We start from the raw sequence: 15,478 nt of genomic DNA on the forward strand, positions 1-15,478 counted from the left end.
GAACAGTCCGATTTAAAGTGTCCACTCTTGAGGCAGTAAAAACACCTTTTTCCACCCTCACCTGCACCGCTTTTTCTCTTGACCCCGACATTGTTGACAGGAATCGCTTGGGTTTTATCCATTAAACCCACTTCTTTCTTGGATCGGTCACCAAAGGTCTTGCGTAAGTCCACTTCGACCCTATCCACCGTGAAGTCCTCTTTCTTCATGGAGATCGCTGAAGCCCAAAATTCACTTGGGAGTTGTGACAGGACTTCAATGCACAGCCAAGACTCGGTCACCATGTCCTGGCCGAGCAGCTTCCGAGACTTTCTGTTAATCTCGTTCTTTGCCTTCTTAAGTTGCGCGAAAAGTGTCCTTAAGTCACGCCAAGGGCTACGCAACACCTTCGACCAGGCCCGGGTCAGCTCAATCAGGCCCGCAGCGTCACCTTGGCCGAAGTTCTTCTCGAGAAGTCGAATGACTTCACATGGGTCCATGGAGGACACCACATCGGGAAGGGTAGAGAGAAAGAAGTTTGGAAGGACCTGATTGAGCCAGTTTGTAAGTCGCCGCTTCCTCTCATCCAGTGCATCACGTCCCACCGCGCCGAGAGCGCCTCTTGCTCGTCCATTTTGGTGGTCGGTGGTGCTGGCTTCTTAGGATTGTCCCGCAGGAAGTCGGCCATGAGCACCTTCGCTTCAGGCTGTTCCTTCTCTAACAGCTTCGTTTGGTACTGATGGTCCAACTGATTGACGTAAGTCAACAGCTTGTCCTTCCACATAGTGTAGGACTTACCATTAAATTTCTCGAGGCCACCACCAGTCTTAGCAATAGCAGCCATTGAGAAGTACTTAAAATGTTGCTTACACACGTAGTTGGTAGTTGCCGTCAGTTTTGGATATGAGGTGGCATCACATGGCCACCTCTCCACCACATCCCTCGGCTTATCTTAAGTTGGTTGGACGCTGGCCTCTTTCCTTCAGCCATTGCCCTTATTGACATTTATCCAATCAAATAGACTATTTGATTGCCTTTTAACCTATCATATTGCACAAACCGAGTATACAAACTCAAAGGTATTGCGTCGCAACAGAATCCTCCGTAGGATCGTCAAGCTCTTCCGAGCTAACATCTAGCGCAGATACCGAGTCGTCTGAATCGAAAACGTCAAGTTCTTCGGATTCAAATTCACTGTTAATGTCTAGCGCAGCCTCTAAGTCCGAATCGAGTTTAGCAGAAGCGTCCTCCGCAGAATCGTCAAGTTCTTCCGAATTGTCGTCCAGCACAGATGCCGAGTCATCTGCTGTCTCTGAATCGGGTTCAACTGCAGCGTCTGATGAATCGTCCGCGTCGGAAACGTCAAGTTCCTCTGATTCAGATTCGTTAATAACGTCTAATGCAGCCTCTGCGTCCGAGTCAAGTTCATCGGAAGTGTCTGATGAATCCTCCGCAGGATCGTCAAGCTCTTCCGAGTCAACATCCAGCGCAGATTCCGAGTCATCTGATGTCTCCGAATCGAGTTCAACCGCAGAATCGGATGTATCGTCCGCGTCGGAAACGTCAAGTTCTTCTAATTCAGACTCGCTGTTAATGTCTAGCGCAGCCTCTGCGTCCGAATCGAGTTCAGCAGAAGTGTCCTCCGCAGGATCGTCAAGTTCTTCCGAGTTGACATCCAGCACAGAAGCCCAGTCATCTGATGTCTCCGAATCGGGTTCAACCGCAGAATCTGATGAATCGGAGACGTCAAGTTCCTCCGATCCATCTTCGTTAGCGACTTCTAAAGCAGCATCCGCCTCCGAGGCGTCTGATGAATCCGAGTCGAGCTCAACCGCAGCGTCTGATGACACGTCCGCGTCGGAAACGTCAAGTTCCTCTGATTCAGATTCGTTGATAACGTCTAATGCAGCCTCTGCATCCGAGTCGAGTCCATCGGAAGTGTCTGATGAATCCTCCGTAGGATCGTCAAGCTCTTCCGAGTCAACATCCAGCGCAGATTCCGAGTCATCTGATGTCTTTGAATCGAGTTCAACCGCAGAATCTGATGAATCGTCCGCGTCGGAAACGTTAAATTCTTCGGATTCAGACTCGCTGTTAATGTCTAGCGCTGCCTCTGAATCGAGTTTAGCAGAAGTGTCCTCCGCAGAATCGTCAAGTTCTTCCGAATTGTCGTCCAGCACAGATGCCGAGTCATCTGCTGTCTCTGAATCGGGTTCAACTGCAGCGTCCGATGAATCGTCCGCGTCGGAAACGTCAAGTTCTTCCGATTCAAATTCGCTGTTAACATCTAGCGCAGCCTCTGCGTCCGAATCGAGTTTAGCAGAAGTGTCCTCCGCAGGATCGTCAAGGTCTTCCGAGTTGACATCCAGCACAGATGCCCAGTCATCGGATGTCTCCGAATCGGGTTTAACCGCAGAATCGGATGAATCGGAAACGTCAAGTTCCTCCGAGCCATCTTCGATAGCGACTTCTAATGCAGCATCCGCCTCCGAGGCGTCTGATGCTTCCGAGTCGAGCTCAACCGCAGCGTCTGATGACACGTCCGCGTCGGAAGCGTCAAGTTCTTCTGATTCGAATTCGTTAGCGGTGTCAAATGCAGCCTCTGCCTCCGAATCGGGGTCAGGGGGTTTTATACCACCGTCATCAGAACTATCCTCTTCAGCTTCGAATGATATAGTAGCAATATCGACGGGAGGATCAGCAGCATCCACAACAAGCTCAACAGCAACCCCCATCGCCGAATTTTCAGTGGGGTCTGCTGGAGCTCCAGTGACCGTGCAGGACCCCATCCAGTTGAGTGAGGATTTCGGTGGTTCTCATGGAAAGGAGTTCTCGGATCAAGCCTCAGTTGTGGTGGGACAAACGATCAGGTCAATTACGATTCGGGCAGAAGAGCGTGTCGATGGTTTATCGTTGGAAGTGACAAGACCCACAGCCATGACCTTTAGTCACGGTGGAGCGGGTGGAAAGGAGAATACACTAACACTTGCCGAGGGTGAATACATCACGTCGATGGAGGCTCACTGGGCCGAGAAGAAAAGTCGAACGCGTATCTTCTACTTGAGTTTTGGGACGAGCGCAGGCAGCACGGTGTCAGCAGGTTCTCAGACGGAAAGCAAGAGCACAGTCACAGCACCGGAAGGGTTCCAGCTTGGAGGCTTTTTCGGGCAAGACGGCGACGAGATTGACAAGTTGGGGACGATTTGTACGCGGATTTCTGCTGAAGCGCCTCCTGCTGCTGCTCCCGCAAATTCGGCGTTCGCTGCAGTCGATTCTTCTGGTTCTCTTTCTCTCATTGAGAAGAAGAAGGGGGAGACGACAGCAGAGGTTTGAGCAGCATCTATTGAAAAGTCTGCAGTCGGGTCTACCGAGGCCTTTACAGCAGGATCGGGACCTATGACCATCGAGGACTCTGTCCAACTTAGGGAACGCTTTGGAGGCCCGCACGGTACCAATTTCTCGGACCAGAACTTTGTCAACTCGGGACAGACTGTCGCTTCGATCTCTATCCATGCGGGGGAGCGTCTCGACGGCATCACATTGGAAATATCAGCGCCCAAGACTTTCCATTTCACTCACGGCGGCACTGGTGGTGACCAGAAAACGCTCAAGCTTAAGAAAGGTGAGTTCATTACGTCCATGGAGGTGCACTGGAACAAACACATCGCCGGCGGTATTGTTACAAAAGACAAGACGCGCATTTTCTACATCGCTTTCGTCACGAATTTAGGTAACTCGCTCTCTGGAGGAACCAAGACAGAACAGAAGACAACTGTGACTGCTCCTAAGGGTTTCCAGCTTGCGGGGTTCTACGGTAGTGAAGAGAAGGAGATTGACTCTCTTGGCGCGATTTGGGCTTATATCAAACTCGTGAAGCCACCCCCGACACCGGTTCCTTCTTTAGCTCCAGCAATTGCAGAGGGAGGATCAATGGAGAGCTCGGGGTCAGGCAATATGACGATATTTATCCCCAAGAACAGGGTTCCCCAATATGCCATACTCAATATATTCTGCTGCTATTACGCCAAGACAATAATAATGGCATTATTCCCTAAGTTGACTACGCATACTCTGCCTGATAGCTTTAACACTAAATCCTTCCCATCAGTCCTTGCTGTACGATAGAAACATAAGCACTTCAAGAGTGTTAGGGTCCATGGATTGACTGAAGAAACGCTCGCACTCGTTCGACGTGGGTGGAACCCACTCGAGAGGAAAGTATTGCGGTGGGAGCGCGTCACAGGGGCCTTCTTGAAAGCCGACGCGAGCAATGACTTGGAAACTGCTGGGTTTACCACTGTGTCGTCGCTGCTGCGCTTGAGATGAGTACACGCCGCTTGTTCGCGTGCATTCAGCCGACCACCGCCAATGATCTTCACGATGCCGCTCTCCAGTGCGGGATTGTTGACGACGGAGGCGTCACTTTCAAGCCGGGTCTTCATGCTGGGGTACTTGCGCAACACTGCATCAAAGGCACGTCGTGCACCCACCACTGTTAGAGTTGAGTCTTGTAGCGCCTTACTCACACCTCGTTCAGCTCGTGCAGCGACTTGAGAAGGGAGCGAGCGGCTTCGGTTTCCTCTGGCGTCTGTAGAAAGCGCGCGATGTCATGTTTAGCCACCGTAGCGTGGTCCAACGCGAGGAGAGCGCTACAAATCTTGTCGTACTGCTGTATAATGCTGAAGGTACTCGACCAACGAGTCGCGTTGGGCATGACGGGCGCTAGAGAGGTCACCTTGCGAAGGGCAACACGACACTTGATGGTGCTCAGGTGTTTCATGAGCGCGTGTATCTTGGCCAACATGGGTTCATGATCAGCCAGATACGCGTTCAGATGTCCTTGTTTGTGAAATTCACGAGGTACTTGGGCAAAAGGGGGCTGAAGAGTTGTTGGGATGACTGCAAAAGGTCGAATGAGTTGAGGAGATTACACAAGGCTCGTAAAGTCTCTTTTGAGGTGGTGGCAACCAGTAGTTTTGGTGGACAGTATTGACCCTAGAATAACTGATAAAATGCTGAAAAAATGCTTGCATTTTTACTCGCTCCTCAATAATTGCGGGTGGAACTCAGACAGAAATTAAAGGATCAGCACAAGCCCCCGAAGGCTTCCAGCTCGCTGGATTCTTTGGTAGATTTGGCGATGAGATCGACCTCATTGGAGCGGTGTGGGCCACTATTGCTGCCGTGAACGAGACCGTCTCTGGTCCGGTTTCAGCTGACGAAGATATCGCTCTCAGTGAGCATTACGGTGGCCCGCACGGCAACGCGTTTTCGGATATCTCTAAGATTACACTGGGTCAGTCCCTCGCTTCCATTACGCTTCGTCCTCGAAGCGTAATGGAAGCGAGGGACTGACCCAGTGTAGGAGCAGAGCGTCTTGATGCAGTAACCATACAGGTAGCAGGCCTTCTAGGCTTGACATACAACCACGGAGGACCCGGTGGTGAAGAAGTCACGCTCGCTTTGGATAAAGGTGAGTACATCAACTCGATGGAAGTTCACTGGTGCAAAAACGACGGACGAACGCAGGTATGCTACGTCAACTTCGGTACGAGTGGGGCGAAGAATGTGTCGGTAGGAACGAAGTCACAACAAAGCGCCAAAGTGACTGCACCCAAGGGTTTCCAGCTAAGTGGTTTGCACGGCCGTGCGGAAGACGAAGTGTATCAACTCGGGGCAATCTGGACGCGAATGGACGCTACACCGATGTTGCTGACGGACACCATGGACACGGCTTGGTACGGAGATATTATCCGGAACTGGGTGGGCCCCACTGTCGGCGTTCCGAAGGACAACGCGTGTTATCGGAAAACGCAGTCCATGGACAGCAAGAATGTCTGTCCTTTAGCCTACGGCAGGGACGACGACGACTGTATCGTGCAGTGTCCGATGTCATACCCCGTCGAGTGTTTTCTCGAGTGTATCCCCCAGAACGACAACTGCGCGATGGCCGTTCTCACGAAGATCGCAGCAGTGGCTAACGTCGCGTTCAATGCAGCGACAGCTGGCGTGTTTGCCAACCTCAAGACGGTGTACACGGGGGCCAAACGAGTGTACATGTGCGCAGCAGGCGTCATCTCGGTGATCAAGTCACTCATTTACTACTTCCGGTTTGTGCAAAACACTGCGCCACAAGGAGATACAGAGAAGTTGCTTGCTGTGGCGTATCGAAGCAACGTGGTGCTGATCGACCTGCCAGTTGCAGTGTACGCGTGTCTGGGTATGCCACCTCCACCGAGAATGGTGTGGGCAGGCTATGTGCTGCAGGCCGTGCAATTTATCGTCAAGCAGACCATTCTCAACGGTGATAAGATTATCTCGTCTGCAACAAACGTCATTAACCTGCTGCGGAATGCCACAACGGTCAATAGCTCGGCAAACAGCGTGACTGAGCTGGAGGAATTCATCGCAGCCAACACTTCGTGCGGCTACGAGCTGAAGAAACTAACCGACCGCGTTATCTTCCGAGTCAGCGACGTTCGGAACAAGACACCGAATGCCGCTGTAGACGATGTTCGCGTGGCGATCAGCAGGTCAACGCTCACACAGCACGATATCCCACGAGTGAAAAATAATTGCATGAAGGAGATGATGGCCAACAAAACCGTGCAAGCAGCTTTTGAGACTCGGGATTTACTACGGAAAACGATGGGAGTCATCATCGACCAGCTTATCGAGAAATCTACGACGGATTTGGGCAAAAATGTGGCAGAAAACGAGTACATGAAGCAGGTGGCCAACATGGGGCTAATGGCTCTGGGCGGTCTAGACCCGACTGGTATCTTTTATATGGTGTCTCAATTTGTTCAACCAATTTGCGTCGTTTATCGGTGAAATTGACGATGGCAATCTATACGACGCGTTGGGGATGTGGACAGTGGACGAGGCGTTCGTAGGCAGCTACGGATCGTGGACCAAGAAAGGGGACGGAGTGGTGAGTCTCATCTTTGAAAGTACAGACCAAGAGGACGTGACAGTCGTGATTTACTCTGGTGGAGATGAATATGCCAAGGTGGACGTGGGGGCTGGGGACACGGTGAGATGGAGTTCTACGGTTTCCGAGCTCCAAGCCAAGACACTTTATCTGGATCGCTGGCGTCCAGGATTGTTTGGCTTGCCCGGTAGAGGCGGTGGTTCACTACTGCTGTGGGTCCCTCAAGCAGCACAAGGTGGTCATCTATTGATGCACGTCAGGATCAAGAGCTCCTATGTGCGTTTGTTGCAGTTGAAAAGAATGCTTTTCGGGAACTTTTGATGTAAGTAATAAAAATAGAAACGCAATTAGAAACTCCATATTCGCTTCACGCCAATCATGTCGTTGTTGGAGTGGGTCGCGACGCACAAGCCGAGCGTGACGGTGGCACACGACCTCATCGACCCTGTGTCTTCTGTTGCTTCGTACGGCAAAGACGATCGCTCTATAGTGGCGAAGAGCGAGTTCCAATTTGGTGCTGAACTGGTGACTCTCAACGCTGGGTCGTTTCTAAATGGCAGTTACTGGCTGGAACAGTACGATGGCGAAGAAAAGCAAAAGTTGCAGGAGAAGACCAACACTCTGCAACTGAGTGGCACAGTGAAAACCACTTTGGCATTGTTGGCAGAACTTGCTCGAAAGGACACAAGTGATTTTCATGGCTACATCCAGCAACTCCCGACGGCCATTTCGCTGCCACTCAGCTGGGATGAAAATCAGCGTAAAATGCTCAAAGACACCACAGCGTTCCCGATTCTGGACGATAAGCTGGTGCTCAAATTGTACGAAGACTATGCCGTGCCGTTCGCCAACGAATTTCCGGTGATTTGGCCGACTGAAGTGTCGACACTGAAGAAATTTCAGTGGGCTTACTCGATTGTTTCGTCACGGTACGTCAAGCGAAACAGTGTACCGGTATTTAATTTTTATACACCTCAAAGTAATACTTAATGTTGTTAAAATGCCGTGTATTTTAGTGCGTTCAAGGTTGCAAATGGGCTGGAACCGACGCTACTTCCGGTTATTGACATGGCCAACCACTCAGCGGAGAATCCGGCTGCGCATATTGTGAAAACCGAGTCAGGTAGTTTCCAGGTGCGTGGATGAAAATTAGCGATGATGTTGCCATGTTGCTCACTTTTGACTGTTTTGCAGCTAGTTGCACTGCGTGAGGTAGAGAAGAAAGAACCTGTGACGATTTCCTATGGAGATCTGTCTAACGCACAGGTAACATCCGAGTAGAATGATGCCGTTACTTGGACGTTACGTCTCACTAACGTTACTTTTCTGCAGCTTCTGTGTCGCTACGGGTTTGTGCTTCCTACTCTTGTGCCATCAGATTCGATTCACATTTCCAGTTCGGACCTCACGAATGCATTCAAGACATGCTCGCAGGACAGCGAAGACGAGGATGAGGACGTAGAAGACGATGCCTCGTACATTGGTAAGGGCAAAGGCAAAGGCAAAGCAAAGGCAAATCCGTTCAAGCGTCGGAAAGTGGCGCATCCCAATAACGACGACAGCGCTCTGTTCTTTTCGCTAAACGGCGACGCCGAACAAGAGTTCGGACTTGGCGACGCGCTGCTGAGCTTCGTGATGGCTTCCAACTTGCCTACTGAGCAGCTTTACGACGTCCTGGCTGTAGTTCTCCAAGACAAGGACAAGCGGTACAGCGATTTATTGTCGGAATCTTCGGAAGACAACGCCAGTGAAGTGCATGCCATCCATCAACTCTGCCAGCACGAACGTCAAGTTTGCCGCCGTATTTTACTCGGGCTGATGTCGCTGGAAGAAGGTTCAGACTCGAGCGATGACGAGGATTAAGCTACTTAGAACTATGCGTGCTTTTTACAAAGATGGACATTTTTTTACTTAAGTTTTAGCTGTCATTGATCCTTACATGCATGGTAAGATGTCCTCCATCGTACGACCTCGGGATCCACAGTACCAAGGACCCACCGGACGATACAGGGACGCCAACCACACTAGGACGCCAGCGATCCAAGTACAGCACCTTGTCTTGCAGCTTGGAGAGCTTCTCAGTCCATTTTACTCTGCTTTTCGCCGGAACTTTGACCTTCGTGAACACTGCACCCCCCGAATGCATAGTTACCGTCACATCTTTGGTATCGGTGCTTTCAAAGTAGATTCTTATCTTGCCATCGCCCTCCTTCGTCCAGGTGCCATAACTGCCTTTAAACGCCTCGTCCATCGTCTTGAGTCCCAGTGCGTCATGCAGATTCCCGTCGTCAATCTCTCCGATAAACGCAGTGGGGCCACAAGTCGGTTGAATAAATTGCGACAACATCCAGGCAATACCGGTAGGATCCATACCGCCCAGCACTACGAGCGCCAGGTTGGCGGCATCGAGAGTGTAGTCGTCTTCCGCAAGAGATTGCCCCATATCCGTCGAGTTCGTCTCGACCAGTTGGTCGACAATCACTCCGAAAGTCCTGCGGATTAAGTCGCGGGTCTCAAATGCAGCCTCAGTGGTTTTGTTCCTCAGTAATTCCCGCAAACAATTGTTGGTAGCGGTGGGAATATCCCGCAGAACAATTGACGTGTCGCTGATTTTAATGCGAATGTCATTAACCGTAGCTTTCGGGGTCTTGTTGCGAATATTGTGAATGGTCGACACGATATGATCCGTGAGGTTTTTTAACTGATACCCACACGTTGTGTCAGAATCAAGTAGATCCTGAAGTTCTTCGACTGTCGATTCCTCAGTAGTAGTTTTGATGATAGTGGCGTTAGAGAGAAGAGCAAGGACGTTGGCAGCGGATGAGAAGATCTGGTCGCCGTTGACGATGACTTGCTTGACGATATTCTCTACCACGATGTACACGATGTTGGCGACCATGGCTTTGGTGGGAACTTCAATTCCAAGACAATTGGCAACAGCGATGGGCAGGTCGAAGATCACGACGTTGGACTGATACGCGATAGCGAGCATCTCTTCGACTGTCCCTTCTGGCGCCGTCGTGCGCTGGAAGCGAAGATAGTAGATGAGGGACTTCATGACACCAATGATGTTGGCCGCGCAGAGGAAATTTTGTTTCGCTTTCTTGTATGACGAAAACACAAGGCCAAATATCCCTGCAGTCACTGTGTTGAACACTGCAGACACCACGGAAGCCGTCTTTTGGAGAATCTCCCCACTGCAATCGTCATTTTGAGGGATACACTCTTCGTAACAGTCGACGGGATACGCAATCGGACACTGCGCAAGACAGCTGATACCGTTCGGACCGTATCCTAAAGGACAGGATTTCCCGCTCCCATAAAACTCCCTCTTCCTGTAGCATGCCGAGTCGGCAGCATCGCCAATGGTAGGGCCCACCCAGTTCCGGATCCGATCTCCATACCATGCAGTGCCCATGACATCCGTCAGCGCTTTAGTTGTCGCGTTAATTCTCGTCCAAATCGCACCCAACTGGTAAATATCTCCCTCTGCACGACCGAAAAACCCACTAAGCTGGAACCCTTCAGGAGCGGTGACTTTGGAATTGTCCTCCGTCTCCGTCCCCCCAGCCACCCAGCGCTTCTTGTTGGTAGTGAATTTAAGGTAGAATATCCGTCTACTCAAACTCTTTTTACCCCAGTGAATCTCCATAGAGTTGACGTATTCCCCTTCTTCGAGAGTGAGTGTGCTGTCTGTACCGCTACATCCGCCATGAGATAGAATTCGCTCGGTTGGTGTCGCCACTCGTAGAATCACGGCGGTGATCCGCTCCTTGGCGTTGACAGTGATCGTGTGGGCGGTTTGCCCGAACCGGACCAGCTCGATATCAGAGAACGCGACGCCACCGGACCCACCGAGCTCTTCACTGAGCTGTATATCCTCATCGGACGTCGCACCGGAGACAGCTACGACGAACAGGAGCAGCAGCGCCTGCAGTACAGCGAATGACTGCATCGCTCGCACGCTCGGTGAGTTTAACAATGCGTTTGATCAGTTTCGTTGGACAAGCATCCTGATACATCCAGTCAGTTCGAGTAATGGGGGGAAGTTGGAATCTGTAGGACAAGAACCAGGATTTGCATCACCGATACTTTACACAAAGAATGGAAGAGTCTTCAGTGAAGACGGAGGATCGCTGCGGTGTTGGTGTCGGTGTGGACTCCGCACCGTAGAGTCGACTTGGCTGTCGACGATGTCAGTGCGCTACTTGCATCGTGAGCAGCTTCATCTTGAACAACTCCATATCAACCACCGCTGTCCGATCACCACCGGCGCATCTCACCAGACCTCAAGGTATGTGAAAGTCAACATCAAGTGCCAGTCACCAGTACATGTACTTAAGCGCTTCACCCTCCACCACGACGTACTGTACTCTGTATGTACATGTATTCTGCATTTGTGATTCCTTTTTTTCCTTCAGGGGAATCAAGTGGAGTCCACTGTGAAGTGGCCACTTTGGAACTGGTCTGCGCATCACCAGGCCAAACATTTGGACAAAATCTGAATCTGAAACTTTTAAGTTTAAAAAGAAAACGACGAAAGGTGTAGTTTATTTTTTTACCTCCAGAATTGTTTGAACAGAAACGGACCCATTAAAAGTTTCTTTTGCAAGACATTTTCCGCATTACCCTTCAACGTTTTACCCGGCATAACAGACCACTAAGCCTTGTTGCGTTCGCGTTAAAGAATTATCTCTGCAGTACCTAGATAGAAAGATGAACTGGTAAGTTATCGATCAGTGATAACGGGATTTGTTTATCCTTACCGGTTGAAAGTTGTCCTTGTCTGGTCTCGTAGTACGAGTCGTACCGCCGATACTACCGGCGGTACCGCAATTCGCCGCCGAGAAGTGGCATACACCAGGTATTCCCTTGTTGACTGCAACCTGGACATCCTGGTGCGCTATTACCCCACGCATTCACGGCTCACACAATTCAATTCACGGCTCACACAACTCAATTGTAGTGCCTTAGTCGCCATGGCCAATTGGAAACTGCTGAGTTTGTTATCACTCATTGTCCGTTATGGAGCCGCTTTTCACTACGAGGACATCCTGTTGAGCGATACTTTCGGAGAGGGTGTTAAGGGAATCGCGTTTTCGGACGTTTCAGGCGTCAAGTTCGGACAAATGTTGAGCTCCGTCACAGTCCGCGGTGATGAGCGAGCTGACCAAGTTACAGTGCGAGTGGCATCAACCGATGAGGCCACGTGGTCTCACGGAGGTTCAGGCGGAACGGACAACATCCTCGCACTCGGTGAAGGAGAATACGTCAATTCTATGGAAATCCATGTGGCCAAGAAACTTGGATCGAAACGGGTATTCTACTTACGATTGTTCACCAACAGAGGCAACTCCGTTGGTGCAGGGTCAAAGACGGATGAAAGTGCAACGGTGGATGCCCCCGAAGGCTATCAGTTCAGTGGGTTTTTCGGTCGAGCAGGGACGGAAGTGTACGAATTGGGTGCAATTTGGACCAGGATCAATGCTACACATTTGTACCTCACAGTTCAGAATGGTATGGCAAGAAGATGAGGAACTGGGTGGGTCCCACCATCGGTGACGCTCTAGACTCAGCCTGTTATCGATAAACGGAGTCGCTCAGTAGCAGTCAGCTCTGTCCGCTTGGATACAGCACGACCGGCAACAATTGTATCGCGCAATGTCCACTGTCATATCCGATCAAATGCGGTCTGGAGTGTATCCCCCAAAATGACGATTGTATCCTAGAAAATTCTCCAAAAAGCCGCGTCGGTAGTCTCTGTGGTTTTCAACACTGCAACTGCAGGCGTGTTTGGCGAAGTCAAGGCCGCGTACAAGGCGGCGCATCAGACGTATATGTGTGCTGCGAGTATCATTGGTGTGCTCAAATCGCTTATTTACTATCTGAGATTCCAGCAAACTTCTGCCCCACAAGGCTCCGTCGAAGAGCTCCTTGCTGTAGCGTACCAGACAGATGTTGTCGTTGTGGACTTACCCGTCGCAGTCTGCACTTGTCTCGGTCTCCCGGTTTCGTACAGTGCACGAGTCACGGGCGTCGTGATCGCAGTAGTGGAAAATATTGTGAAGCAGGCGATCGTCAACGGAGACCAGATTTTAGCGTCTGCGACGGACGTGATGGCATTTCTTCGGAATGTCAGTGCGCTCAATCCTCCAGATGAATCGACTGTGGTCGAAATCCAGGACTTCCTCGACTCCAACACGACGTGTGGATTCCAGCTTAAAACTCTCACAGACCGTGTCAGCACTACCATTCAAAGTATCCGCAGCGCAACACCCAGTGCCACAAGCGAAGATATCCGAGTGACAATGATCAGATCTTCGCTCGTTCTAACCGATGTGGCTTTCGTTACCAATAATTGTATGGGTGAAATTCTGCGCAACAAAACCACTGAGACTGCTTTCCAGACGCGAGACTTACTACGCAAGACCATGGGGGTTATTATTGATCAGTTGATTGAGACGAACACAACCAATATGGGAGTCTCCGTTGCCAAAGATGATGCCACACTCGAATCAGCAAACCTTGGACTTGTGGTATTGGCAGGTCTGGACCCAACGGGCATTCTCTGGATGGTCTCCCAGTTCGTCCAACCTACTTGTGGTCCAACGTCATTTATTGGAGAGGTAGACGACGGTACTCTTTTCGATGCACTTGGGCTAACAACCGTGGACGAAGCTTTTATAGGAAGCTATGGAGCCTGGACAAAGGAGGGCGATGGGATGGTGAACATCATAGTAAATTTGCAGAAGTCAAAGTGGCACCGCGCGAGACGGTCACGTGGAATGCCACAATTGCCGAGCTGCAAGAGACCAGATTTTATTGGAATTTCAGGGTCGGGTGGGGGGGGCTCACTGATGCTGTGGGTGCCGCGGTCCTCAAAAGGCGGCCACTTGGCTCTAAATGTTTAAATCAACGCGAGCTAAATCATCGCGTTACATTCTCGTCACGCTAGTTATTGTACATGTACTTGCATTAATACCGAGCGTCTTTATGAAAAAGTCAAGTATCGGCGATTTTTTAATTTAGATTTTCAAAACCTTTTGGTAATTTTTTATAAAATATCTTTTTGAAAGGGTCTAAATCAGGGCCTAAAAGTTTTTTTAGAAAGAAACGTGCATTGTCTCAACATCAACAATTCGTTGCCGTGCAGTAAATCTTCGTTGACAGAGAAGATTTACTGCACGGTGCCAGCATTGCTGACCCAGCAATAGAGCGAGTTGTTTTTTAGCGCACACATATCGACGGAAGAATGCCATATCTTCCGTCGATATGTGTACCAATTTGCTCGGTGAACGTCATCGAGCCGGAAGATGAATCCTACAGCTGATAGATTTTTGCGAGTCTATCCCAATCTCTTGCACTGTTTTGAAGAGGAATTTCCATATCTCAGTTATTATCACTGAGATTACAGAAAATAGTAAGTAACGTTACAATCACTGAGGTCAGTGATAGTAATATGCATGTACTTATATTAGTACATACATATCGCAATGACCAAGGAAGCCATCAGTGAAGTTGGTTAAAAGCTAAACTGTATTCAACTGCTAACAGTTTCATTTTCTCTACTCCCTGGAATGGCCCCAGTTTTGCGCCGTGTATCGAAGAAGAAGCCAGGACGTCCAAAGACGAGGAAGACCAAGACTTGCTGGAGGTGCCGCTCGTGCACCAAGCTAAAGGGCCACCTCGAGCGCAAAAGTGGTTGCGGTCCGAAGGCGGCAAGCCGCACGCAGAAAAAAAGCCAGCCGCCTGTCGAGCAAGGTGCAGCACCTAAAAAGACAACTCGACAAGGTCGGCTGGTGGGAGGTGCACGAGGTCATACTAGACGAGGAGACCAAGGGCAGCGAGGAGAGGGTCAGACCATTGCAATCCGATCGTTTCTTTTTTCATGTGTTTTAAGCTTGTGTATAGCTAAAAAAAACCACTTCATCGCACAACACCTCTAACTCGCTCCTTGTCGAATGTAATACTGTATTACGCTTTAAGTAGGATAATAACAATTCATTACTATTTAATTTTTGAAATGCTATTACTACTCGTCTACTGATTAATGTCATGGACTGGCAATTAACCCCATCTAAAACCAAAATCTCAGTGATAATCACTGAGATATGGAAATTCCTCCTGTTTTGAACACTGTTCACCAGCAGATCCTGCGACTGTCCGCGTTTTATTGACAGGTCGTCGGATATTTCATCAACAGCTCTCGGACAAATACTTAATTCCATCACAGTCCGCGGGGAGGCACTGTATCAGATATGATAGGTGTATAGTTTCAGCCATTCAGAGGCAGGCTCAGTTTAACATAGATTCAGTATGTAATACAGAAAGGCAGATGTAGGGCGGCCGTGGAACCTTCTAAAAGGTTCTAGAAGGTTCTATCCGCCTGAACTGCGGGGGCGGCACTTCTCGTTTCGCGCGCCCTCCCCCAAGTTAGCGTTTCCTGAAATACTGGTAGCACTTGTTGGTCCCAGCAACCGGACCAGAAGGAGCCCATGCCAACAATCGCCCAGCTACGCGCCGAGATCGATCGTCTGAATCAAGCGATGGCTGACCGCACGAAAG

General features: G+C 50.0%; 3 protein-coding genes across 3 annotated transcripts; 2 read left to right on the forward strand and 1 right to left on the reverse strand.

The window, feature by feature from the left end:
* Positions 1-4,757: 4,757 nt before the first annotated feature.
* PITG_00341 (uncharacterized protein) lies at positions 4,758-6,813 on the forward strand (the record flags this gene model as incomplete). Its single annotated transcript, XM_002908908.1, has 3 exons — positions 4,758-4,785; positions 5,063-5,275; positions 5,366-6,813. The coding sequence occupies 3 exons, from the start codon at positions 4,758-4,760 to the stop codon at positions 6,811-6,813; spliced, it is 1,689 nt and encodes a 562-aa protein (XP_002908954.1).
* Positions 6,814-7,291: 478 nt separating this feature from the next.
* PITG_00342 (uncharacterized protein) lies at positions 7,292-8,828 on the forward strand (the record flags this gene model as incomplete). Its single annotated transcript, XM_002908909.1, has 4 exons — positions 7,292-7,842; positions 7,930-8,047; positions 8,108-8,179; positions 8,246-8,828. The coding sequence occupies 4 exons, from the start codon at positions 7,292-7,294 to the stop codon at positions 8,774-8,776; spliced, it is 1,272 nt and encodes a 423-aa protein (XP_002908955.1).
* Positions 8,829-8,831: 3 nt separating this feature from the next.
* PITG_00343 (uncharacterized protein) lies at positions 8,832-10,868 on the reverse strand (the record flags this gene model as incomplete). The annotated part of the gene is made up of 1 exon (XM_002908910.1): positions 8,832-10,868. One exon carries the CDS (start codon positions 10,866-10,868, stop codon positions 8,832-8,834), a length of 2,037 nt encoding a protein of 678 aa, XP_002908956.1.
* Positions 10,869-15,478: the final 4,610 nt, after the last annotated feature.

Source organism: Phytophthora infestans, genomic scaffold (genome assembly GCF_000142945.1).
Source record: "Phytophthora infestans T30-4 supercont1.1 genomic scaffold, whole genome shotgun sequence".
Classification (NCBI taxonomy): Eukaryota; Oomycota; class Peronosporomycetes; order Peronosporales; family Peronosporaceae; genus Phytophthora; species Phytophthora infestans.